General features: G+C 44.1%; 1 protein-coding gene and 1 long non-coding RNA gene across 3 annotated transcripts; both read left to right on the top strand.

Annotated features, from left to right (window-relative positions):
- Positions 1-17,301: 17,301 nt before the first annotated feature.
- On the top strand, positions 17,302-20,560 carry LOC122053429 (protein NSP-INTERACTING KINASE 1-like). Of its 2 annotated transcripts, XM_042615481.1 has the most exons (12): positions 17,302-17,614; positions 17,702-17,834; positions 17,957-18,028; positions 18,137-18,280; positions 18,386-18,457; positions 18,528-18,587; positions 18,718-18,818; positions 18,884-19,033; positions 19,138-19,476; positions 19,626-19,990; positions 20,077-20,441; positions 20,544-20,560. In XM_042615481.1, the coding sequence occupies exons 1-11, from the start codon at positions 17,503-17,505 to the stop codon at positions 20,395-20,397; spliced, it is 1,869 nt and encodes a 622-aa protein (XP_042471415.1). In that variant the 5' UTR covers positions 17,302-17,502; the 3' UTR covers positions 20,398-20,441; positions 20,544-20,560. The 2 variants fall into 2 exon arrangements, with proteins under 2 accessions (XP_042471415.1, XP_042471414.1); XM_042615480.1 differs by lacking the exon at positions 20,544-20,560 and having other exon boundaries at positions 20,077-20,536.
- Positions 20,561-22,483: 1,923 nt separating this feature from the next.
- Positions 22,484-27,031, top strand: LOC122054247. Its single transcript, XR_006132613.1, has 2 exons — positions 22,484-22,634; positions 26,669-27,031. It is a non-coding gene; the product is annotated as an uncharacterized LOC122054247 (long non-coding RNA).
- The last annotated feature ends 467 nt before the right edge of the window (positions 27,032-27,498 follow it).

Below are 27,498 nucleotides of genomic sequence, written 5' to 3'. Positions count from 1 at the left end.
GCTCATCCATGCGCGAGTGGCAAAATTAGTGGAGCAGCAACAGAAGGCACAAGCCGACCGGCTTGCGCAGCAGGCCACCTCGGCATCCGGTGGCCGAGCGGCATTGGAAGATCGACCGGAGCAGTTTTCTACTTGGGCGCAGAATAAGGAGCAGACCGGCACGCCAGGAGAGGCGCCGCTCGCCCCGATTCCATTCCATCGGGCTCTATTCCATACTCCCTCCGAGCTCGCCTAGGCCAACCAAGGATCATCCAATGAGGCTTTCGCTCGGGACGTCAAGAAAGGCAAGGCACCTCGAATCGATGCTTCTCCCGAGCGGATCAATCGCCAGTTCTCAAAGGCGATTTTGTAAGAGCCGCTCCCAATGCACTATGCCCCCTGGCAATTGGAGAATACAGTGGTGCGACTGACCCAGATGACCGTCTCGGTAAGTTCGATAACACTGCTACTCTCCATCAATACACTGACGGAGTTAAGTGCCGAGTCTTCCTCACTACCCTATCCGGCTCGGAGCAACGATGGTTTCGGAGGTTGTCGGACGGATCGATTCGGAGTTTTAAGCACTTCCGAACGGTGTTCCTCCACCACTTCGCAAGTAGCATACGCTATCAGAAGACGAGCGTCAGCCTAATCTCCATTAAGTAGGGGCCCAGAGAGACTCTCTGGGCTTACGTTCAACGATTCAACCAGGCAGCCATGGCCGACAGTTTCATCCGAGAGCATGATGGACGCCTTTACCCAAGGACTGACAGATGGGGATTTCTTCCGTTCGCTCATCCAGAAGCCGCCTCGCGATTACGACCATATGCTAAAAAAAGGCAAGCGAGTACATTAACGTGGAGGAGGCTCAAACGGCTAGAAGGAAAGAGATGCCTACTGAACCACCAGCGTCAACCGAGCGGAGGCAGCCGGTCAGCCAACCACCTAGAGGGCCTCAAGCCGAGGGGATAAGGCCATATCAAGAAGCTAGACCACACGCCGTTCAACATGTGGCATCTGAACGCCCGAAGGCAAAGGGAAAGGTATGGACTCTCATGTTTTGTTCCCTACACCAGTCGGCTAGTCACAACACCCGCGATTGTTGAGGGTTTGCCCCAGTTGTTCCGCCGACACCAAGAAACTATCACCGCCGATCGCCCTCGCCCAACCAGCGACATCGGCACCAGGACGCCGAGCGACGAGAAGTTAGGCAATCATCCGGGCGGCCACATCACGGTGATCAGCCCCGGACCTCTCACGAGAGAGCTAGACCATCCGCACAGGAGGAAGAAAACAGAAGCAACACCGCTGTGGGGGAGATCAATATCATAGTAGGAGGGCCCACTGGCGGAGATTCTAATCGGACCCGGAAGTCGCATGCTCGGCAGCTAAGGATCCACGCTGTGGGCTGCAGCGAAGAGAAGACGAACAGACCCGAGATTAGCTTTGGTCCGAGGGACCTCGAGGGAGTTGAAGTGTCGCACGATGACGCTCTCATCATCAAAGCGGTAATAGCCAATTATACTATTCACAACATATTTATTGACACAGGCAGCTCGGTCAACATCATCATCAAGAAGGCATTTGACCAACTCTAGATTGACAGAATCGAGCTGTTGCCCATGACAACCCCACTGTACGATTTCACAAGAAACGAGGTTCTGCCGGTCGGACAGACCTGACTAGCCATATCACTGGGAGAAGAGCCGCTCCAGAGGACGCGGTACACTAATTTTATCGTGGTAGACACCCCCTCTGCCTACAACGTGATCTTGGGGTGCCCCGCCCTCAACGATTTTAGGGTTGTCGTCTCTACTTTTTGTCAGAAAATAAAATTTCCCGTCGAGGACCAGGTAGGAGAGGTCCGAGGAGATCAGTTAGCAGCTCGACGATGCTACGTGGAAATGGTCCGTTCGGAAGCCAGATCTGCACGGAAGACACCCCGGATCGAGGTAAACGCTATAATCGAGAAACCTCCTACTTTAGTTTATGAGGAAAATGAGAAAGTGTAGATTTATCCTTGCCGACCGAAGGCCACCACCTTCATAGCATCTGACCTGGAGGGGGAACAAAGGAAAGAGCTCATCAAATACCTCCAACAAAACCACGATGTCTTCGCATGGTCAACGCACAAACTGCTCGACATTTCCACAAACGTAGCTCAGCACGAGCTCCACGTCCGACCCGACGCCCGACTAGTGAAGCAACGGAAGAGAGACTTCAATGCCGAACAGAATCAAATAATCCGAGTGGAGGTTGATCCTGGAGGTCGTCCACATACGCGAGGTGCAATTCCCGAGCTGGCTCGCGAACGTAGTGCTCGTTTCCAAGCCGAACAACAAATGGAGAGTCTGCATCGACTTTCGGAACCTGAACAAAGCATGCCCAAAGGACTTTTATCCTCTGCCTAGAATTGATCAGATGGTAGATTCAACCACCGGGTGCGAGCTAATATGCATGTTGGATGCATACCATGGATACCACCAGGTGCCGCTCGCCTGCAAGGACCAAGAGAATGTTAGCTTCATTACGGCGGATGACAGCTACTGCTACAACGTGATGCCGTTCGGCTTGAAGAATGTTGGGGCCACTTACCAGCGTCTTATGAACAAAGTATTCAGGCGGCAGATTGGGTGCAATATGGAGGTATATGTAGACGATATATTGATTAAATCACTCCGGGCTGCCGATCTTTGTGCAGATATAGAGGAGATCTGCCATACGCTACAGACGTACAGAATCAAGCTCAACCCCCAGAAATGTCTGTTTGGTGCCAAAAGCGGACGTTTCCTAGAATACATTGTGACTGAGTGGGGCATTGAGGTTAATCCCAGCAAGGTGAAAGCGCTACAAGATATGCTACCACCAAGAAGCCTAAGGGAAGCACAGCGTCTTACCGGCCAAATAACAGCTTTATCAAGGTTCATTTCAAAGTCTGCTGACCGGAGCCTACCATTTTTCAAGATCCTACGTCGAGCCACGAAGTTCCAGTGGGACGAGGAGTGCGATCGGGCGTTCGAGGAGCTCATAGCCTATCTCAACTCCTTACCAGTGCTAGCCAAGCCAATAGCTGGTGAACCCCTCAAAATTTACCTGTCCTCGACCGATCACACGGTCGACTCGCCCCTAGTAAGGTCGGATAGCGAGGAACAGTCTGTATACTTCTTGGGCCATATATTAAAAGACGCTGAATCCCGCTACACCGGTCTCGAGAAACTCGCCTTTGCACTGGTCCTCGCCGCTCGGAGACTTCGTCCGTATTTTCTTGCACATACCATCATAGTAATGACCAACAGCCCGTTGAGCAGAGTCCTCCTCAATCCAGAAGCATCAGGGCGGCTGATCAAGTGGACCACGGAGCTCAGTGAGTTTGATATTCAATATCAGCCCCGGGCAGCCATAAAGGCACAATCTCTAGCTGACTTCGTCACCGAGGTGCAAGACCGTGAGCCCGAAGTCACCTGGAAGGTGTATGTGGATGGGTCTTCCACCCGGCAAGGGAGTGGGGTGGGAGTACTACTGATCTCTTCCAAAGAAGAGCGGATGCAGTTGTCTGTTCGGCTGGACTACCGAGCAACCAACAATGAGGCCGAGTACGAGGCTCTCATAGTCGGGCTGCAAGTCGCTTGGCACGTGGGCGCCATCAAAGTTCTGATTCATACAGACTCACAGTTAGCTGCCCAGCAACTCTCCGGAACGTTCGAGATCAATAGCGCTTGGCTCAGGCTCTACGTCGAGACTTTCGAAAAGTTGAAAGCCAATTTCCAGGAGGTGGTCATAAAGAAGGTTCCCCGAGCGGAGAATCAAGCGGCGGACGAACTGGTGAAACTAGCCAGCTCCATATCGGCGATCGTCATCCAGCAGCCGATCGACCAAGTGTCCCTCATGGCCCATATCGATCGAATGGATGGACTCACCTTTCCTAGTGACTGGAGAACGGCGCTGATAGAGTTTCTGCGAGCACGGGCTATGCCTTCTGATCGGTAAGAGGCTCAACTGCTGAGAAGGCGAGCGGGCAGATTCACATTAATCGAAGATCAGCTGTACAAGAAAGCTTTCTCCCGACCGCTTCTCAAGTGCGTCGGGCCGAAAGATATTGACTACATACTGCAGGAGGTACACCAAGGCTCATGTGGTGGACACCCGGGTGGTCGTTCACTAGCAAGGAATATTTTGCTGGCCGGATACTTTTGGCCGACCCTTCAGGAGGACGCCGCTCGGACCGTATCCACTTGCCTGTCCTGTCAAAGGTACCACAATCTCTCACACCGCTCGACGGAAGAAATGAAGGCGTCTGCGGTATTCTGCTCGTTCGACTAGTGGGGCCTGGACATAGTGGGGCCCTTCCCCTTGACAACTGGTTAACGGGAGTTTTTACTCGTTGTCGTTGATTACTTCTCCAAGTGGGTAGAAGCCGAGCCGTTGGCCAGGATCACCGAACAGATGATCAAGAAGTTCATCTAGCAGCACCTTATTTGCCGGTTCGGCATCCCGCGCCGGCTCATCTCAGACAACGGAAGATAGTTTGTCGGTTGGCAATTCAGAGAGTGGTGCGAAGGATACGACATCCAGCAGACCTTCACCTTAGTGGCTTACCCCCAGAGCAATGGGCAAGCCGAAGTAGCCAATCGGAAGATCCTGCGGATTCTCCGAATTCGATTTGACCACGTCAGAGGCAACTGGGTGGACGCGCTTCCAGGCGTATTGTGGGCAATCCGAATGATGCCAAAAGAGGGGACGGGTGTCACGCCTTTCCACTTGGTATATGGGGGCGAGGTAGTCGTTCTCGTCGAAGTCGGAATAGAATCTGACCGGGTGCAGTAGTACGACGCGGACAACGCTGAGCGGAGACAATTGGAGCTTGACTTGGTGGATGAGACGCGCGTCAAGGCGGCCGCTCGGCTGACGGCCTATCGACAAAGTATGAGGCAAAGCTACAACCGGCGGGTAATCCCTCGATCCTTTCAGGTCGGCGACCTAGTATGGAGAAAGGTGAAATCGGTCGGTGATGTTGGCAAGCTAGAGGCTCCGTGGGTTGGACCGTTCAAGGTCGTGGAGAAGCTCCGCTCGGGAACTTACTATTTGGAAGATGAAGATGGATGGCGACTGGAACACCCATAGAGTGCGAACCATCTCCAGCCGTACCGAGCTGGGTGAAAGGTGCGCCGATGTATTTAGTGTTGTGTATCTATTCTTTGCCCTACGCCTTTTTGACTGCAGGGTTAAAATCGAAAAGCAAAGGATTGCAAGATCATTGTTGAACGGCTAGGCAACTCGTAAGATCGTCGAGTGGCGACGGTAAACGTCAGAACCAAACCGACGGCTATAAACACCCGACTTGAAGACCGTCGAGCGGCGACGTTAAACGCAGAGCCGATCCGGCGGCTATAAACACCCGGCTTGAAGACCGATGAACGGCGATGTTAAACGCCAGAGCTGAACCGGCGGCTATATACACCCGGCCTGAAGACCGTCGAGCGACGACGTTAAACGCCAGAGCTGAACCGGCGACTATAAACACCTGGTTTGAAGACCGTCGAGCGATGACGTTAAACGCTAGAGCCGAACCGGCGGCTATAAACACCTGGCTTGAAGACAGTCGAGCGGCGACGTTAAACGCCAGAATCGAACCGGCGGCTATAAACACCCGGTTTGAAGACCGTCGAGTGGCGACGTTAAACGCTAGAGCCGAACCGGCAACTATAAACACCCAGCTTGAAGACCGTCGAGCGGCGATGTTAAACGCTAGAGCGGAACCGACGGCTATAAACACCCGCCCTGAAGACCGTCGAGCGGTGACGTTAAACACCAGAGCCGAACCAACGGCTATAAATACCCGGCCTGACGACCGTCGAGCGGCGACGTTAAACCCCCAAGGTTGGAGCGGCGACTATAAAGCTCCGCCTTCACACCGTTTCAATCTAACATGGGTTCTCGGGAAAGGAGGCGATCCTAAACTCGATTGCCAAGCAACAACTCAAAGATCAAAAAATGAGGTCCTGATGAATTTAGTAGCGATAGAGGGAACAGGTAATCCACTCGGATATACACAGCTAGAGAAGAGCAATGGAAGGCCCAGAAAGAGTTCATTAATCAAAATAAGCCAAACGGCGAATACATATATCAAAATAGGTCGAACGGCAAGTTCATATCAATGACTTCACTCTAGATAATTAAAGACCTCATCCGGGATCGTGGTAAGAAGCCCGGCGTGGTCATGGATAGGAACGGTGAAGTCTTCAGGGAGACGACCCTCTGTCTTCAAATAATTGACCGTGGCAGTGACGGCCAACTCAAACGCACGAACGAGTCGAGCGCTCGCTATCTCAATAAACTCTGTCGAGCGAATATAGTTTTACCGCAGGACAGTGGCGCGGGTCGGCTCGGCCTCTTGATATTCTTTGAACACAGCTCGGGAGGCCTCCAACGCGTCTTGAAGGTTCTTTAACTTCTCTCACAGGGCAGTCGCCTCTGCCGAGCGGGCAGTCTGTTCAGCGGTCAGCAGGTCCGCCAACTCCTGGACCCTCTGCGCAAGGGCCTAGGCCTCAGTGTTTTTTATCTCCGGATCAGAGATAGTCGTGTTCTTTTTGGTGTTGGCATGCTCAATCTTTTTGTCATACGTCTTAACCTCGGTCTTGAGGCGATCCACCATGGTTTGCAGGCCAAAAGATTTGTGTTGCTCGGCCTCCAACAGTTTTTTGGTATTGTCAAGGTCCGCCTTCAACTCGGCATAAGAGGGGCCTTGAGGGGGAGCACCACCAGAAACCTTGAGCTTCTTGAACTCCTCTTCTAGGAGCGTCAAGCGGTTGCTCACTGCAATACTTTCCACCCAATACTGCAACAAGATCAGAGGGGAAAATTAGTGCCGAACGGAAATGAAAAAGTGAAGGTTATGATGAGTTACCTCGGTGGCCTGTTGTATGTGGCTGTTGCCGAGCAGCCCAGGGGGCATTAGAGCAACACACGCCCGAGGATCCTCCTAGACCTTCGCCAAGGGTCCCCGGATGGTTATTTGGTGTTCGGGGCTCGCCTGTCGGTCGGTCGGTCGGTCGCCTGTAGATTTTCTTCCGTCGGTAGATGGAGTATGACCTTGATAATCCTGCGCCCGCCCGGGGTAGATTGAGCAGAGGCTGAAGGGGCAAAGGACTGGCCGATCGGATCGGAGAGGATAAGAGATCGCCTGATTTTTCGCTGAGCGGGAGGGAGTGAGCTAAGGAGCTGGATAACAATGGGGTCAGAAGGCCAATCACCTTGAGAAGGAGTCCGGTCGGAAGATAGTGCTTCCACCATCGCAGGAGCCAACGGAGGGGGAACGCCCGTCTACTCGGACACACGCACGGTTGAGGTGGCCGAGCGGGTGGGTGTGCCCGTTCGGTGTCGTTTGAGTCCAGCCAACGGAAGTTCATCACCAGAAGACCCGGCTTCCTCGGCCTGAATGGTCGGTTGAGTACCTGACGGAGCGGTCTCTCCTACCGCATCGGTAGTAGCGGTATGAGCGACAGATGCATCGCCCGCCGTCTGCGCCTCTTCGCTCTCGCCTTCATGAGAGCCGACGAGAGCGATGCCGAGTCTCTCCGCCTCCTGTGTTGCAGCTGCCTCTATCTCAGCAGCCTTGCATTTCATCATACCGAGCACCACCGACTTCATCATGGTGGTAGCTGCAAGAAAGAGAAAAGAAATCAGTTAGACCCAAAGAAAAAGAGAGAAAATTATTTCTTACTAGGGCCGCCCGGAAGCCTCGTTCGGGTCGGACTTAAGCCGAACATATACATTATTCTTTCGGGGAGCAACTTATGGATATCCAGCTTCAGCCCGGCCAACAGGTTAGCTGCGTTGAGGTAGGTCGGTTCGGACCTATATTTCTTTAGGTCGGGCGCAGGTGGTAGGGTGGTCTGCCACTTGGTCCGAAAGGGAGGCCGGTCGGGGAGACGCAGATAGAAAAAAGTAATCCTTCCAATGCTTATTGGAAGAGAACATTTTATCAAAAAAGACAAGGCCGATCCGAGACTGAAACAAAAAGGTACCTATCTCGAATTGTTTCGGATAATAAAAATAATGGAAAACTTGAGGCCTTAGGGGAATGCTGTGCACTCGGAAAAGCACAACTACGCCGCATAGCAGCCGAAAGGAGTTCGGAACGAGTTGGGCGAGTGGAATGCGGAAGTAGTTGCAGACTTCTATTATGAAAGAGTGAATAGGAAATCTAAGGCCAGCTACGAATTGATCTCGAAAAAAGGTGACAATGTCGCCCGGTGGGTTGTGAGGCCGATCAGACGGCTCGGCTAAAACTATCTCATGGTCATGGGAAAGATTGAAAGCACCTATCAGGCTGGTGGCGTCACTCAAATCGAATCGACTCTCCATGTTGTGGTACCAAAGGCCAGGAGAAGGGTCAGAGGAACTGGCCATGACCGGAAAATGAAAAGCTCGGTGGTTTCGTCAAAGGATCAACGGGAAAAGGCCGATAGGGGTAGAAATAGCGCACAGGAAGGAAAGCCAAAGCACGAAGGAATGCTACGACAAGGTAGAGCAACGAAGAAGCTTACAAGAAAGTGAAACGCAAAGGAGAAGTGTGCCGAGAGTTCGCCGAAACGCCAAAGGAACGAGTCGCTGGAGCACTGGGCACGAAAGAAGTCGCCAAAGCATGAAGGCAGCAACAATGGAACAGAAGTCGACCTCGGGATTTTATAGAAATTGAGCTCAGCCAGCCGGAGCCGTCCGATCTAGGCCACAGGGATCGAGGCTTGCATCCGGTCGTGAAATTCAAACCGCCGCATGTCCCATCAGAGCTGACGCCCCCGCCGTATGATGACGGCGGTGGCGCCACGTGGCGCCAGGTTACAGGGCATCATTTAATGGAGGCCATTACTCGGCGTGGTCGCGTGCTCGATTTTAATGACGTGGATTTGCATGAATTCCGAGGAGATTTCTATGACGACAGCTTTAACCACAAGCAGACCTGGACATGGAGCGATAAGATTAACAAGTACTGGCGCGCTCCTCGCCAAGCGGCCAGCGAAAGTTCGCCCGAGTGGATCGCCAAGCCCACCTGAATCACTTCATCATCACTATCGAGCGGCCGACAGAGCACTAAACTAAGTTGTCTAGTCAGTCGGACTTACAGCCTCCTTTAATTAGACTTGAAGGGAAGGCATGTGATCTAGGGGTAAAGTGGGACCCGAATGGTAGAGGAGCCAATGACGCGTGGGGGTCAGAGTCAGCACGGTTAACATCCCGGGCTCGGCCGAGCGGCCGGTGTACTGCGCGGGCGGCGATGCAACAACCCAGCTCAGCGCTGGGTTTTCGACGCTCAGGGGCCGAGCGGAGTCCCCGCTCAGCCGGACGGGGGGCATGGCTTGGCTACGCGTGGCGAGGCAAGAGCAAGATGAAGCACTAGGGGTCGAGCAGACCCCCCACTCAGTCTTGTAGACGACTAGATGAGCAGGAGGGGATGTCTTCCTCGGGGCAGGTGTCACTGACAAGCGGCATGGTCATGCAGAGAATCGTACGGTGGAAGTCTCCACTGTCACGTCAGGGATATACCCGGTCTGTTAAGGTATAGCGTCTGGCACGCTTTTCTGACACACTCGGCTCGGTCATTTCCTCAGCAGTGTGGGGGCGCAGTCGAGCGGACCCCCCCATTCAGTCTTGTAGACGGCTAGATGAGCAGGAGGGGATGTCTTTCTCGGGGCAGGTGTCACCGACAAGCGACATGTTTGGCGACATGGTCAGGCAGAGAATTGTACGGTGGAAGCCTCCACTGTCATGTTAGGGATATGCCTGGTCTGTTAAGGTATGACGTCAGGCACGCTTTTCTGACACACTCATTACAGGTATGCTTTGAGAAGCGCGCACGTCTTGGTAAACATGCACGCACCTTCAGGGAGCCCTATATAAGGACTCCCAGACTTCAACGGAGGTATGCGCTATTCACCACTATAGCTACAGTTCTCGTTACTCTGCTTCGATTTCTTGTCGTTGGGAACTGACTTGAGCGTCGGAGGGCCGTCGCCAGGAACCCCTTCCCGGCTCGGTTTTGTGCTTGTCTACGCCATCCCGGAGCTTTCGTGAAGCCAGCAGGGAGCGCCACGTCCTCAGCGACCATTGTCTCAGCACTCGAACAAGATCATATATATATATATATATATATATATATATATATATATATCCGGGGAATGATTAGAAAGACATCACATGAATAGAAGGTTAGTGCATTTGTTGAGATGATTCTAAGGTCAGATTGATTCCTGGCTACTCAGGCCTCCCTGATCTATAGCCTCTTGGGCCTCCCAGCTCCATAACCTCTCGGGCTTCCAGAATTCATAGCTACTTGAGTCTCCTAGCTTCATAGCTTCTCGGGTCTCTTGACTCTACAGCCTCTCGGGTCTTTCGATTTCATAGCTATTCAAGCGTCTCGGTTTCTCAGTCATGCAAGATAAGGGGTCATTTTAGGAAAAGAATAACTATGACACAAATCTTGGTTATTTTATAAGAAAAACAACAGCATGAATAAATCTTACATTATTTAAGAAATTAAACAATAATAACATGAGAATTGGAATAGAAGGAAAAAATCTATCAATCTCGATTATTTTATGAAAAAGGTAGCAACATAAATAAATCTCATATTATTTAAGGAATTAAATAGTAAGACATGAAGATAGGAATGGAAGAAAAATGTTTGCATTCCCTCTATAAAAGATAGTACTTTTCAATCTCCAAGGTACGCAGACATATACACATCACTGTGTACATTGAAACCCTAATATTCATTTTCTTCATCCTTACTTGAACGTCAGAGTGACTACTCTAGGGAACCCCCTAGCTATCGTTCTAGCATTCTTGTTATTTATCTTCATATATACCCCCAACCATGTCATCATCCTCATTTCATTCGGTGATCGGTGATTAAATTGGCAAATAAGCCAATTCACTAGTGATTCATTTGTCGACGCTCACGAACATGATCAAATTGTCGTCATCTGTGGGACAACTAAATTAAGACTTGAACCAATGTGTGAAGATAGATGATGTCAAAAGACTTAGGTGGTGTTTGGTTAGCTCCTAAGAATCAGAATGGAATGAGTATCATAGTATTATGGAATGAGAATGAATATGAGCTTGAGTATCATTCTTAAAAATAATATTTAGTTAGTTGAATATTTTCAATCGGAATGAACTTAAATTTTTTTTTTTACCCTTAGAGGAAAATAAGAGGAAAAAATTAGATGTGAGATAAAGTTGAATATGAAAGAAAAATATAATGAGAGAGAAAGTATGCTGAGAAAAAAATAAAGACCGAAAAAGTCTGGTGAGAGAAAATAAGGAGAGAGAGTGTGATAAGAGAGATTGAGGAGAGAAAAAGTATGATGAGAGAGAAAGTGTGATGGGAAAAAATGAAGAGAGGGAAAGTGTGATAAGAGAAAATGATGAGAGAGAAAGTATGATGAGGGAGAAAGTATGATGGGAAAAATGAAGAGAGGGAAAGTATGATAAGAGAAAATGAGGAGAGAGAGTGTGATGAGAGAGAATGAAAAAAGGAAAAGTCTGATGAGAGAAAATAAAGAGAGAGAATATGGTAGGAGAGAATGAGGAGAGAGAAAGTATAATGAGAGAGAAAGTATGAGGAAAAAAATGAGGAAAGAGTGTGTAATGGGAGAGATAGTGTGATGGAAGAGAATGAAGAGAGAGAAAATAAGGAGAGAGAGTATGTGATGGGTGAGAATATAAGGAGAAAATGGTAGAGAATGAGGAGAGAGAAAGTATGTTGAGAAAGAAAGTATGATGAGAGAATGAGGAGAGAGAAAGTATGATGAGAGAAAATAAGAAGAGAGAAAGTGAAATGAAAGAAAAATTGAATAAATATATTAAGGGTATTTTTGTTCAAAACTTAATTTTCATTCTCATTCCTATCAAAACCCAAGGGAAGAGGTGAGTTTCATCAATACCCAAGTTTTTGGATTTCATTCTAAAATTTTGATTCCATTTCCATTAACCAAACACAAGGTTTGAGAATAATTCCATTCTCTCATTCCCAAATCCCTAAACCAAACGTCACCTTAATGTCATAGCCATGGCGACAGAGAATTTTGACAAATTGGTGGCCTCGGCGATGCATGCAGTGTTAAAGGAGCAACCCTCTCATCCCCCAATAGGCAATCCTTCAACTGAACCACTACCCCAATCATTTGAAGTGATGCCAACACATTAAAAGGTACCTTGGCCGACGGAAATACCATGAACTACTTCTCCTCTACTAGTTGGTAAGTCTATGGTTAGAGAACGCTCTATATAATCTTCTAGCGAAACCTTTCATTAAGGCTTTCCAAGGGGAACTAGTTTTAAATTTAGCATTTCCAAAGCTCCTCGAGGTCTTCCATTCTCAAAAGACATTCTTTAGGACAAATTACAAAGACACTTTTGATTATTGTAGATTGAGGAGTATAATGATACTATAAATCTTGTAGATCATATATGCAAGTTTGAGAACGCTTCCTTATTACACCAATATATGGATGGTGTCAAATGTCGGATTTTCTTAACCACGCTCTCAGGTTCGGCCTAGAGGTGGTTTAGTTGACTTCCTGCTTCTTCAATTCAGACCTTTGAAGAATTTAAAGTCGTATTTATGCAACACGTTGCAATAAGTCAGAGATACCAAAAAACACCATATGATTTGTTCACTGTCAGGCAGAAATTCAAAAAACCCATGAAGGAATACTTACAATGGTTTAATCGAGTACTCATGGATGCTCTCTCGATTATCCCAAAAGTGCAGGTTAGTGCCTTCTCTCAAGGCCTGATTGATGGAGATTTTTACAAATCCTTAGTAAAAAAAGCCTCCCACAAATTTCGAAGGGTATAAGTTTGAGAACTAAAGTATATTCAAGTCGACCCAGTCAGCAAAAAGAAAGGAGACATTGGCATCAACATCGACCCCGACTCCTGTGTCCACTCATCGAAATCGAAGAACTCCTCCACCTATGCGGAGTCGAGAATTCAATCAAAGAGGAGAAAAAGTGGTGCAATCTGTGGAGGTGGCCCCAACTATTCTCAAATTTGGCCAACAATCCTCTGAGGTGACTCAATATTATGCTTATCATCAACCAAGTACTCACTTCATTCAAGATTGCCAGCAGTATGCAAAGGAATTAAAACAAATAGTTAACCAACGAAGCGCTAAGTCAAGTGATTCGAGCAAGCTGAAATCTTTTGAACCTCACAAGCATTATTGCCACCATGATACCAATCAGACGAGAAAGACACGTGCGACGTATTTGAGGGATAAGAAGTTGGAGAGGAAGCCTATTCGAGGAGAAGGTCGGAATTAGATTTGGGTGAGCTCAATTTCGGACTGTCGGAGTATCACCCACGTGGAGAGCAAAGGAGAGGGCTGAAAGACTCTCTTGGTGAAGGATCGATAGAAAGTGATAGAGGGGGGGGGGGGGGGGGGGGAATATCGCTCTTTAAAAATTTTTCTTTTCGTATCGAAAAACCAATCAAAGTGAGCAGTGAAAATTAAAACGGACGACTCAGGTGGTTATTTAGTTTGAAGTCTATGTCGACTCCTACTCCAAGACCCGCGATTCTTGACCGCACCATTAGATAATTCACTATGATTCTTCTTTCCGAAATCTTCAGAAAGAAGCAATGTTTACAAATGCAAGTAGAAGATAGTAACACACTACTATCTTCTTTTCAATTTAAGTACAAAGCAAACTTAAATAAATATACCGACAAAAGTGGAAGACGAAGCTCGGTCCGCACTTCAACGACGAAGCAGCTTGCTTGAAGACGAGTAGCAGAGTAGCAGCACGATCAACTTTGCACATTGATGAACTGGTGAATTGATTCGTTGCTAAGCCTTGGACCTCAAGCTCCTTTTTATAAGAATCGTCAACATTCGGTCGACCGATCTTTGGGTTCGGTCGACCGAACCCGTTCCCTTCCTTCTTCGTTGAGATCCGATCTTCGGACATTGATGACATTTAATGGTTCGGTTGACCGATCACCTTGTTCGGTCGATCGAACAATGAATTTTCTTGTTCACCGAGATTCACACTTAATGCTTCATTAACGTAGTGATCGTTCGATCGATCGATCTCCATGTTCGATTGATCGATCAGCCTGAATTCCTTCTTTGCTTTGGGTTGAGTCTGTTGTCTGCCATGTCATCATTGTTTGGTCGACCGATCAGGTTTTGACTGGACTTTGCCCTGTTCTGCTCTAGTCTGATTTCTTATCTATATCAACTTGGTTCGGTCGACCGATCCTTGGGTTCAGTCGACCAAACAGGCCGAACCTACAAAACAGAGTTAACCAAAAATACATTCCTGCAAAATAAATGTTAGCACAATAATATAGTAAGATGCATGAATAAAAATTAACAGTAACAATGTCTTGATCTCAATTTGGAAACCATCTCAATTTCTTTAGTTGGATCAGTGATCTAGGGTTTATTCCCTTTCGGAACACAACCTTACTGTCACTCCTCCAGTTGCTTACCTCAACCTACCTGCCAAACCTTGGTCCTCCAGATTTGCTTGAACTTTGTCACTTAGCATTGGATCGGTTACCCAGGACTTTCCCTCGATCTTTGGTCCCCCAAACCTATCGAGCTTCCCTGCCAAATGTTGAATCCTCTCAACCCACTTGGTCTTTCCACCTGGCTTCCAAAATTTGCTAAGTCTTTCCTGCCTAGTCGCGACTAGGGTTTTTCCGGTTGAGTAAACAGCCTGCACACTCAGCCAAATTGTTAGATTACAACAAGACTTAACTTGAACTTTTGACAATATCAAAACTCATATTTGATTCTGGTGCACTCTGCATTAACACTTGGAGGCGCCTCCATAAGGGTTGGAGGTGCCTCCTAGGAAGGCGCCTCAAGCATGCTGGAGGCGTCTTGCGCCGCCAGATTCGACAAGCGACTGTTACAGTGACCATTATACGGTCGTTGAGGTTTGGATAAATGTTTATTCATTTGAAGGCGCCCTGGATCACCTTGGAGGCACCTCTAACCAAAGGTAACTTTCTTCGAGAGGCTATAAAAAGTCCCATGGAATTAGGAATTTAAGAACAACTTATTTATTTAATTCCTAATCAGTTTCTTAGGGGTGTAAATAAGTTAAGTCGCTCGCGAACTATTTAGGTCTTAGCTCGAAAAAAAATTTATTCGAGTTTGTTCTATTAAAAACATTATCGAGTCGAGATCGAGCTTAATAGTATTTGGTTCGTGAGCTTATGAATATATTCGTTTAGAGGCTCACGAACGTGTTCGTTAAGAGACTCGTGAATATGTTTGTTATGAGATTCGTTTATATATATACATACATATATATATATATATATAGAGGTTTGATATTGTGCGCGACGCGCACAGTGCGCGACTGTGCGCGTCGCGCACAATATCAGCGTTTTTGTTTTTTTTTTTAAATTTTTTGAATTTAAAAAATTCAACATTTCCTTATTTAAAATTTAATATATAAATATATCCCCTAAACACATTACAATACTCAATAAATACTTAAATTAATTTTATTTTAATTTTTTTTTAAACCAAACACTATAACCTAATTGGAAAGCCTAAACCCTATAGGTAAAATCTAAAAAAAAAATAACTTTAACACTATATCCAAAGCCTGAACCCTATAAATAAAATCGTAAAAAATTTTTTTAATTATTTCAAGACAAGCTCTCTATTTAATTTTATTACTACCTAGCTTAATTAAGCTTGATGCGTATTGTCCGGACCGAACTCAAGTATAGGCGCGGTCAATGCGTATTGAGAAAGTGGGATACGAGGCAGTGGAGTGGAGGACAATTAGAGAGAGACACACGAGGCGACTAAGTAGAGATATAATAATAATAATTTTAAAGTGGGAACAAAAACAAAAATAAAAATGAACGCTAATCCGATTTTTTTGTGTTTTAAGTTCCATTTTTGAGGCACAAGCCTCGTGGATAAATGTTTTATCAAATTTTCATAGCGGAACACTTGTCCAGAAAGTTCATACTCTTCTTTGAGTATATATATAAATATTATGGAATGGTGATCATGATTCCTTTTGCAAAGGACAAGGTGCTTTGTTTGCTTTTGCTTCCAGGTCTTAGTGAAGTAGAGAAGGAATCGCCACCTGTTGAAGGGTGAAGAGGATCTTATTCTTTCAAAACCCAGTGTTGGATATAAAGCTCTGCGCACAAATTTCACGAGTAAACTAGAATCTACAATCAAATGTTTTGTGTAACAAATAAGGCAGCGATGGCAGTCTTTGCTTTTGAAGCTTATTCCCAACCCTTCTCAATCTGTATATTTATTGCTGACGACTTCACCCTCGGCCTCTAGCTTCTGTCCTTAAGATGATAAACTGAACTGAAACAAACAGAGGGAGAACTGAGAAGCAAAGCAAGCCAAAGCAGCAGCTCGAAGCATTCATTTCTAAAATCAATGGACATGGAAAAGCTCGAGCTGATGCTTCACATCCTTGCAGTTGCAGGCAGCTGATTGCCAGTGCTACTCCCTATGTCTGTGGTAGTACTCGTAACAGCACTGACTGCCATTTAAAAGGCACAACATAACAAAGATATGCTCCAAACACGCATCTCAACACTGCCACTTGCTCATTGGATCAGCTCTCTCTTCCATGCCCATTCCTGACTTTTATGAATGGCCAAAGCCCTTGGCATGTTGGATTCTTGTGCTACCAATGTGCCAATTAATAAATTCATGTTTCCTCATTACTTTCACTCTTCACATTAATTAATATCTGATTCTTCGTGATGGATTTTTTCCTGCTTTAGTAAAAGTTCCAAGCTTTCTTGCTCCATGGACCCCTTATGGACTGTGAAATCGATGTGCCATTATTTATCTCCGTATGCATGGAAGAAAAAAAAAATGGGTGCAAATGAGAGAAGGATTTCCATTTGCCTTCTTCGTGGTCACACTTCAGTGGAATATACATGTATTTATGTATTCATATATTCCAGTGAAGCCTCCATTTCTTCAAAGTTTCAAACTGTGTCGCATCGAAGCCCTTATTTACTTGGTTAAATGTGTCTTAATAATCTCCCCCTTGTATGTCTATATCAGATTACTTTTATGTTCACTAATGCTTCTACACAACGAATCCCTAAAAATTCTAATGTTCTTATTCTTTAATCTTTGGAAGAGAATTTCCCCCAAACCTAACCACTTGCTCCATGTGACCCACCAAACTTTTGGCTTGATTCTTCTGAAAAAATAATTCTTCTTTCTGCGCGTATATTTCTCTATTTCTTTAGCTTCCCTCCTCTTTTTACCAAAACCAAGAGGTAGATATGTTTGTTCTGCCACCTGCTTTCAAGTCTTCATGATAGCTTATTGTTACACATTATAGCGAGGCATTTCAAAAGAGAAGCCTACCAATGGAAAGCAAAGGAAAGGAAAGTAAACCCACCAATGATTCCCTGTCCTAGTACCTTTTAAGCTGTTCCTGCAAACCTTGAAACTCCACTCTCTATTTGTTCTAGTGCACCTGTTCTTAGCCTATGAGGTCAATGGAAGGGAAAAACTACAAGTTTTTGGTTTTTTGGGTGCACTTCCACTGGTCCTGGGTAACCTCAACTGCTGTGTTATCCCCTGAAGGTGTTAATTTTGAAGGTAAAAGAACAAGCACAAATGATTTAATTTGCTTAAAGCTTCTTCTTTCTCCTATTCTCGATGTATTTATTTGGTTTCTGCTTGTAGTGCAAGCTCTGATGGGATTCAAAGCTTCTATAGAGGATCCTCATAAAGTTCTGGAGAACTGGGACCAGACCTCTGTTGATCCGTGCAGCTGGACCATGATTACTTGCTCATCTCAAAACTTGGTGATTGGGCTGTAAGCATCATGATTTATTTTACTTTTTGCATTTCTTTCTTATTTCTCAATGCATATATGAAGTTTATAGCTTGTTCTTTGTGTTCTAAACTTTTAAGCATTTATTATGATGTTTCCTGCAGAGGCACTCCAAGCCAGAATCTATCTGGTGCACTTTCCGCGAGCATTGGAAACTTGACAAATCTAGAAATTGTGTATGTTTTGATATGGTTACAACTTACAACTGATCAAATATATGCAAAATTCTTCTTTTTTTTTCCTCCTACTTTGATTTCTCGAGTAATGTTCCTATGCATGTGCAGGCTGCTGCAAAACAACAAAATCTCAGGAACAATACCTTCGGAGATTGGGAAGCTTTCCAAGCTTCACACACTTGATCTCTCTAACAACAAATTATATGGTGAAATACCTTCATCATTGGGGAATCTGAAAGGCCTCAAGTACCTGTGAGTCTGAAGAGCTAAAAACAACAGAAATTTGGTAAAATTAGCATGAGTTTAGATCATTGTGGGCACTCATCTTCCTTTTCATTGGATCTGATGCATGAGCAGGAGGCTGAACAATAACAGTCTTTCTGGGGAATTGCCCGGGTCATTGTTGAATATAACTCAACTTGATTTCATGTAAGTTGGTTAATTTCACAAATAATGTCAGCATGTAAGCAAAGTATTTTTAATGGTGTTCATACTTTAGGGATCTGTCATACAATAATTTGAGTGGTCCTGTGCCAAGATTTCCTGGAAGAACATTTAAGTAAGTCCTTAATTGCCTTAATGTAAGCTTAAGATTTTATATAATTAATGTTCAAGGAGAAGATGACTTACTATGTTAGAGCTTTATCGCTACTTGAGTAAGATCTTGCAATATTTTACTTCACTTGCAGTGTCGTCGGAAATGCCCTAATTTGTCCAACTGGCGATGAGAAAGAATGCTATGGGGCAATTCCTATACCTATGTCCTTCAACATAAATAATGATTCTCCCGGTACTATCTTGTTTTGCAAATCTATGCCATGTAATCTCGCCTGAACAATTTTCTTACTCTTGAAGGTGATCAAACTATACAAAAGCCGAAAAGACATACAATAATTCGCCCAGTAGCTTACGGTCTCGCATGCATCTGTTTCATTAGTCTTGCACTTGGTCTACTTATTTGGTGCAATAAAAGGCGTAGCCAACAAGTATTCTTCGATGCAAATGGTAATATTTTGAAATAGATAACTATATCATCCCTAATTTTAACACCATTAATTATATTGATAATCTAATTGTACATAGTGACGACTACTAACTCATTTGCTCAGATCAACACAAAGTAATCTGCCTTGGCAATTTGAAAAGGTTTCAGTTCAGGGAGCTTCAAATAGCAACAAATGGTTTCAGCAGCAAAAACTTACTTGGCAAAGGTGGCTTTGGAAATGTCTACAAAGGGAAGCTACAAGACAGAACCTTAGTCGCTGTTAAAAGGCTCAATGACGGTAATGCGGCAGGTGGAGAGATACAATTTAAAACTGAAGTGGAAATGATCAGCCTAGCAATTCACAGACACCTCATTAGGCTTTGTGGATTCTGCATGACTGCTACTGAAAAGCTACTAGTGTATCCTTACATGTCAAATGGAAGTGTTGCTTCTCGGCTCAAAGGTAACTATTATGTATATATATTCTCGAATGTTCTTTCAGAAATCAGAAAATACCAATGTGTTTTATTTTCCATTTGGCCATTTAATTCCCATTTCCTAGCTAGGAAAACACTGACAGCTTTCATTCCTCTTCTTTTCTAACTTGTGTAGCAAGGCCAGCTCTAGACTGGAGTACCAGGAAAAGGATAGCTTTGGGAGCTGCAAGGGGTTTAATGTACTTGCACGAACAGTGTGATCCAAAGATCATTCACAGAGACGTGAAGGCTGCAAACATATTACTCGACGATGACTTGGTGAAGGTTGTAGGACTTTGGACTCCTAAACTGCTAGATCACAGGGACACACATGTAACAACAGCTGTGCGGGGAACCGTGGGGCATATTGCTCCGGAGTACCTCTCTACCGGACAATCTTCGGAGAAAACTGATGTCTTTGGATTTGGCATTCTGCTTCTCGAGCTGATCACCGGCTCGAGAGCTCTAGAATTTGGGAAAAAGAGCACCATGCTAGATTGGGTATGCATGCATAAATGACTTGCTCTTATCATGCAACTAAAATTTCTTTCCTAAACCAACTAAAATTTCATGCTGTTATCGATCAGGTGAAGAAAATGCACCATGAGAAAAGACTTAACGTACTGGTGGACAAGGAACTAAAGAACTACGACAGGATAGAAATGGAAGTGGTGGCCCAAGTTGCTCTCTTGTGCACTCAGTATCAACCAAGCCACAGACCGAAAATGTCCGAGGTGGTTCGCATGCTCGAAGGGGATTGCCACAAAGCAGAGAGATGGGAAGCCTCCCAGAGAGCCGATGATCAAGGGTTCAAGGTGGCAGAGCACTCTACTGATAGTTACTCCGAGATCACTGAGGTGTCCAGAGAACTCGAGGAGGAGGCCATAGAGCTCTCTGGTCCTAGATGACTGGTCAATGGTCATGGAATGGAATGATCTCTAAACCTTGCATAGTATGTATAGCGCTATTATATAGTGTTGCAATGGTTAAATTTATTCTTTGTTTTATGCTTTCTATATAGAAAATGATCATTGGCCATTGCACTAATTAACAGGTTGGCTTTATTTAATCTTAAATTTGTCTAGTGCGCGCAAAATTGCTCGTTACAAGTAATGCGAGCCAGAGGTGAGACGTTCCCGGTTCCCCGGCCCCAAAAGAATAAATTGTTAGCGGTTGGTGATTTGGATAATTGTAATCGTCTATGGTGGATAACAAAACTTTAGACGCTATCAATGTAATCTGACCATATTTTCTTCGATCGAGACGAAAGATATTGGCGTACGGGAATAGTCACCAATCTCTGTTTTCTACTATGAAGTTGAGAGTGTCCTCAGAGATAAGCAACGGGGCAATTATTCTCAACGTCTACGGTACTCGAACGATTCTGATTTCTGAGTCTGTGAAGGATGCACTATGCTTCTTCATGGGCGAAAAGAAGGGCCATGAGTTTCATTCCTACAACTCCCCTCGAAACTTCAATAATATCACTAAGAATGACGTCTGTGCCAATTTCTTGCAACTGATGAAGGAGGTAAGTGAACAAATACGATTTGATGGAGAGTTATGTTGTTGGACATACGATTTGATCAGACTACATAATCACAGATTTTGGTAATTGGAATGTGAAGAAATTAACTTATATTAAAATTGTGGACTAAGTTACTGAGAAAACGTCTCTGTCAGGAAAAAAAAAAAAGAACCATGATGCCACTTTCACGAAGTTTGTTCATTTCTTCAATTGTCTGGTTATGAAGGCTGATTTCCATGGCTTAGATGGGCATGTGCTCGGAGGGGATCTCTACCTGGTATCTGGGTGTTTCCACACAAGGCAGACTTTCATGGGAGAAAAATACGTTGCAAATTCGAAGGCACAGCTACAAGTAACGAGGAGAAACCCAAAAGCAAGCAATCCACTTTGGAGGAGAAAGCAAATCATGCATCTTAGCGCATGCAGTTGTGAGGCAAACACTGGATAGGGAAAACAGGTTCTTAATTACTCTATGTTACTTTGTACCATTAGTGGACGCGCGCAACAATAAGAGAAGAGCATGCATGGTATTTGGTGAAGTTGGATTAGTAAATTCAATGTTTGTGCAGTTCATCATATACGGAGCACTTGTTCTTATCAACGTTCCAACCTATGAATCCATGTTTGCGTGCAAACATGGTGGAAGAATACCAAGTTCGGTGACTTTGCTGTCGACTGCTTTGGCGTTGTCAGATTTTGTTGTTCCCATGTTGCAGGAGTTTTGAGCTTCTGAAGAAGATGACACCAATAAGAGAACAAACAAATTGTTTTACTGATTCAAAGACATGGGCTCCTTTCTCAATTTTCATACCTAAAACACAGCATAGATATTCTTCAGCCTTCAACAACAATCCAAAAAAAAAAAAAAATCTAATTTTGATAATTATATCATTCTGTTCAGGAAAAGAATCCAAACCAAAAACAATAAAGTACCACAGAGCTTATGGCTACTTAGTAATTTTTAACTGTAATTCCATCGACTGATAGTGATGGTTGATCCAGTTCTCTTACAACCCTTCGATAAGGGGATTTGAATATTTATTAAATTTACAAAAGTAGCATAATAAATTGTTAATTCATTTTTTTCTCTCTTCTCCATTTTAGGTAAACAAATATAATAGTTATTGTTTCTCCTTTTATTTGGGCAGGATCCTCTAGTCCAACATCTCACTAATAAGTTTTTCCCTTTTTATTTGGATAGGGATCCTCTCGTCCAGAATTTAACAAATGAGTTTGCAGGATTTACCTGGTCTCCAAGAGCTTCTTGTTACTAAATGAAGTAAAAACATTTTAAAGAGAAATTTTTATTGAATGTTAATTTTTATTTTACATTTCTAATTATCTATTGATATGAAAAAGACAGAGCAGGCTCTACAGTGGTGGAAAACTTTGGACGTCAGTTGGGCCGTGGTTCAATGGGCTTTAAATTAAAGATCATTTTAAAGTTAAATGCGATGGGTTCAGAGGCGACCCAGAGAGGGAGGGAGGGAGATGGCATCAGCGGGAGACATAGTGTTCAAGGGATTGACGGCGGCGCTGGGAGCGACGACGCTCTACTTGGCTGCCACCTTCTCCATCAACCTCTACCGCGGCATCTCCTGGCACACTGCTCAATCCGTCAGTCTCCTCCTCTTCCTCTTTATTTAACTCTTCATTTCTACATTCAATTGGTAGCGGTTTAGTTTGTTTACCCTTTTGGCGATTGACTTATTTTTGAGATCTTGTTGCATGAGTTTTATAATTTGTAAGTTGAAAAAGGAATTAGATTTGTAAGAGTATGATAACAGGGAGAGAATTGCGTTTTTGCTGGGGTTTGTAGTCTCAAAAGATCCATTTTTATGTATTTAGCTTAAAATCCTGGGTCAAAACAGTTAAAGATAAAACAGCTATGAGTTTAAACGTGCTGAAAACTTGCACATTAAGTGACACAGGTATGATTCGATTAAATCCAGATACTGAACTAATGCTTCAACTATTTTCGGTTATTAGCATAATTGGTAGAGTATGTTTTAGAATCTGATATCAAAATGAATGTCAGTTAGTGATAGGATAATTTATTTATTTTTACAACCAGCTGGCAGGAGTTAGGAACATAACAACCACCAAATTGTAGAAGTGTTTATACATTTATCACGAAGAGAAAAAATACAAAAAGAAGAAGAAGAAACGAGATCAAACAAGATATAGGAATTTTGCATGGTTCGACAAGTTCACCATGTACACAACCTCACAAAGAGATTTTGCTTATCTCACCATTAATCATATATTACATGGTCAACTTTGTTGGTGCAACATTCCTCAGGTCAAGGTTGACCTGGTTGACCAAGCTTGAGTCTTGGTTTGGATTTCGATGTTTGACAATGCAAGGTTGATTGAAGAAGAGTTAAGTAAGTCAAGGATGACCGGATACTTGACTGGGAAGTCCTAACTGGGATGTTAGGCAGGAGGAAAATCCTGGTGAGTGAAGCCAGGTGAAAGACCTAGTGAGTGAAGCTAGGCAGGAGAAAAATCCTGGTGAGTGAAGCCAGGTGAAAGACCTAGTGAGTGAAGCTAGGCAATTGGGAAAGTCCTGGTGAGTGAAGCCAGGCAAGAGAAATCCAGATGGGTCAAGGTTGACCAGACATCTGGTGAGAGTCCAAGTAGGTCAAAGGGATTGACCGGATACTTGGCACGAGGAAGAAAAGTCCAAGTAGGTTTTAGGGAGTGACCGGATACTTGGCAAGAAGAGAAAAGTCCAAGTGGGTCAAAGGGATTGACCAGACACTTGGTGAGAGAGTCCTAGCTGGTCAAGGGTGACCGGATGCTAGGTCTTATGTACCAACAAGTCATGGTTGACTAGATGTTGGTTTAGGGGGTTTTGGGCTTGGTTTTGGGCAAAAACCAAGATCTGGATTGATCAGCCGATTGATCCAGCAGATCTGGATCGATCCGTGGATTGATCCAGCAGATCTGGATCGATCCGTGGATCGATCTAGCAGATCTGGATCGATCAGTGGATCGATCCAGAAGATCTGGATCGATCCACCGATCGATCCGGTGAGTCCCCGCGAACAGAACCCCTCTGGATCGATCGGTGGATCGATCCAGAGGTCCCAATCGATCAGTGGATCGATTGGGACGCTGCTGCTTCGCGCGATAAGCGCTGGATCGATCCGTGGATCGATCCAGGCATTTTTCCAGAGCACAGAGGCGCTCTGGATTGATCCAAAGCCTTCCCGATCGATTGGGAGCATTCCAATCGATCGGGATTCGACCGTTAGCGTCGATTTAAGCCGCAGGCGTTCATTTCCTTCGGCAGAACTTCACCGATTCATTCCAGATTCATCACAGCTCCTCCCCAGCACTCTCTAAGCTCCTCACCGCCAGTTCTTGAAGGTTCTTGGAGGTTCATCTAAGTCAAGAGGCGAGTTGCAACGAGAAGAAGAAGAAGCTAGGGTTTTTACTGCATCTCTTGTAAGCTTTTGCTTATTCATTACTACCCTTTCTTCTACTTGTATTGAGAGTCTTGTAGGGCTTCTCCGCCTTCGGTAGTTACCGAAAAGGAGTGTTTATTAGTGGAGGTGTGTGTGTGTGCGTGGATCCTTGGACTAGTCACCTCTTGTGAGGTGGATACCAAGTAAAATCCTATTGTTAGCATTGTTGTAGTTTGTTTCTTTGTATTCCGCTGCGCATCACTTTGAAGAAACAAGCAACGAAGCACGACGAGCAAACGCGAAGCTATTCACCCCTTCTAGCTACTTTTCGGTCCTAACAAACTTGATGGTTCACCTCTTACTTTATATGCTAAGGTGCGTGGGACATATAGTTTCATATTTATTATGCTCCTATGGGATCCATTGACAACACTAGAATCCCTGGAATGGAAAGTATGGGTTAAGAACAACATGATGAGTCAGTAAACATATGATTAATAGAAACAAAAAACCCTCTTAAATAGAACACTCAGCTAGGTTGGAAAGATGGAAAAGTCACTGTTTTCCTCCTAAACTTTGGCAGACAGTTAGGTTGATAGTGTAGCCTTTGCATCCTTAGAGGAGCAAGTTGCCCCTTTATAATTGTGACCTCATTTAAAGGTGGCCCCTGATAGCTTGCATTGTGCATTAAATCTTGTTTCACCCATTCAACGCTAGAAAATTATTGTTTTTACAAGAGTAGTTAGCAAATGTTTTCTCTTAGCTATCAGAATAGAGAGTAAAATCATTCATCCTTATGATATTTATTCGAATTGAATATGTTTGGTGCAACTCAAATTGGAGCCATTTAAATCATCATGCATCATCTCAAGGAAGGGACTTTAGTCTTCCCAGGCATCTAAGGATTGAGTCCCTGTTTCGGCAAATTAACGGATGAATTTCCCTTAATGGGTGGTTGACCTAAGAACGTTAGGCTGATGGGCCGCCCATTGCGAGCGCTTCCTGATTTATCCTGGCCGGTGGGAAACTTCCATGGAGCCAATCGGTCACCCCAGATTAGTCGGCGTACGTTAGATACCTTGTGTCAACTAAAAAAAAAATAAAGGGGCTTTAGTCCCACATGACTATATAAAGAAATGAATTATGCTTGGTGTTATAAATCAATCCTAATAACAACACACTTTAAAAAAAAAAATGAGAGAACTAACCAATTAATTTGTCAAACTCAATGTCTGACCCAAAATGCTTAGATTTTAACAATATATCACTCTAAATTGAGTTGTTGCAATTTCCCATATGCAGAGTTTGTCATCCACTCAGGCATGAGAGCACAATGGTGGCTACACCATCAAATAGACATTCCTTTCCAACACCTAAACATACCTAAAATTAGGTCCGCTCTCATACCAATTGCTACAAACTGCTTCAGTAAGAGAACTAATACATTAGTGTGTCAAACCAATCACTGGGGCAGGCACAATGATTAAGTTTTAGTTAATAGTAGTTCAATCATCTAGTTCACAACTCATCAAGTAAGATGTCATAGCTTAATTTATCCTTTTTGTGTATCCGTACGAAAAATAAGATTATTTATAAAGAAATAACTTGAGTGCATTTGTGCTCTAAACTCGTGTAATTATTCACAATGCTATCAAAGTTCCTCTGTCACCTATTGATTTAGGCTGATAAATCACATTAGTGTTTGCATTGTGATTTTAATTATTTTATCCTTTTGCCTATACCCTGCATAGTTTCTTTCAATATTTTATTTTTACATTTAGATTTGGGTAGATAAAATTTAAAAACTATAAGATTGGCTCATGGAATCAATCTTCAAACAATTTGCTGAGTCTTCCATACTATCTTATTGGCTCATAGTTTCTTTTAGCTAAAAAGAAGGAAAACTTATTGAAGATAAGAATATTGAGATGCTTAACTGGTTTATTAGAAACGACAAATAAATTACGTTACATATGAATGACTAATAAATAAGAATAAAACATTAAAATGGCACATGAACATAAAAAAAATTGCAGAGACATTTCAAAAAAGTGCAAGTCTTTGCAGTTGTGAATGACAGAGAGACCAAATCACAAACTATTCTAGATTGTTGTAAACAAAATTGATTTGAAAATTTTGAATATTACTGGTAATAGTCTTGATGATATATACATTATTGATTCCTCAATAATACTATGCTTGAAACTTACCCTTAACCACAAGTCTAAAAATTTGCAGAAGTTGGAGAAAAGAAAAATCTGAGGCATGAAGCAGGCGAACAGAGGAAGACTACGTAGTATTCCACACGGAATATTGGTCAGTAGGATAATAATCCATTCTATTCCTATGTTATTTTGTTCAAGTCGGTAATGATGCTTAGACATCAGCTTCGTTGTGGCATATTAACGATGTTAAAAAGATAGATATCAGCACTGCCGTTAATGCTGCATTTCTATCGGCCGATTTAAAGTCACCTTATTATTTCTGGGTGACTATTTTTGCCTAATAAGGATGTGTCTAAAAAACAATGCACTGTCTGTTTTATAAGGGGCTTTTTTTTAATTAACTGCATGCATAAATCTTTCCCCTCGAAGGGAAGAAGTCTGTGTTCCCAACTAGTTGACTCTATGCAACTACGCCAAGTAATTAATACAATTGCAGATTGAAATGTTTAGTTAAAATGTTAATCCCATGCCAATGTACGGGCCAAACCAACCCTAGGCTGTGATTATTTTGGATCAAACAGAGGGGAGGGGAGGGGAGGGGAGGAGAAAAAGAGAGAAGATAATGGAGAGGCAAGGATGAGTATTTATGCCCTATTTATCTCGATATATAGACGAAGAAAAGCATGAATGGCAGAGAGTTGAGATTATTATTATTTTTTACTTAGTTAAAATGCAAGAAAGATTGCCAAATTTGTCCAACAATTACTTTCTTCCTTTCATCTTGCTGGTCTTTAGTGCTATATTTGGCCAACTAACTTCCATGCTAGCCAATCAATAGCTCGGCTACTAGTGAGCTCGTCGTGGTGGTTTGACAGTGAGTGGCTGTCATGGTCAGATTGCCAT

The sequence above is a fragment of the Zingiber officinale genome, chromosome 3A (genome assembly GCF_018446385.1).
Source record: "Zingiber officinale cultivar Zhangliang chromosome 3A, Zo_v1.1, whole genome shotgun sequence".
Taxonomy (NCBI): domain Eukaryota; kingdom Viridiplantae; phylum Streptophyta; class Magnoliopsida; order Zingiberales; family Zingiberaceae; genus Zingiber; species Zingiber officinale.
This window is presented reverse-complemented; position numbering and strand designations above follow the sequence as displayed.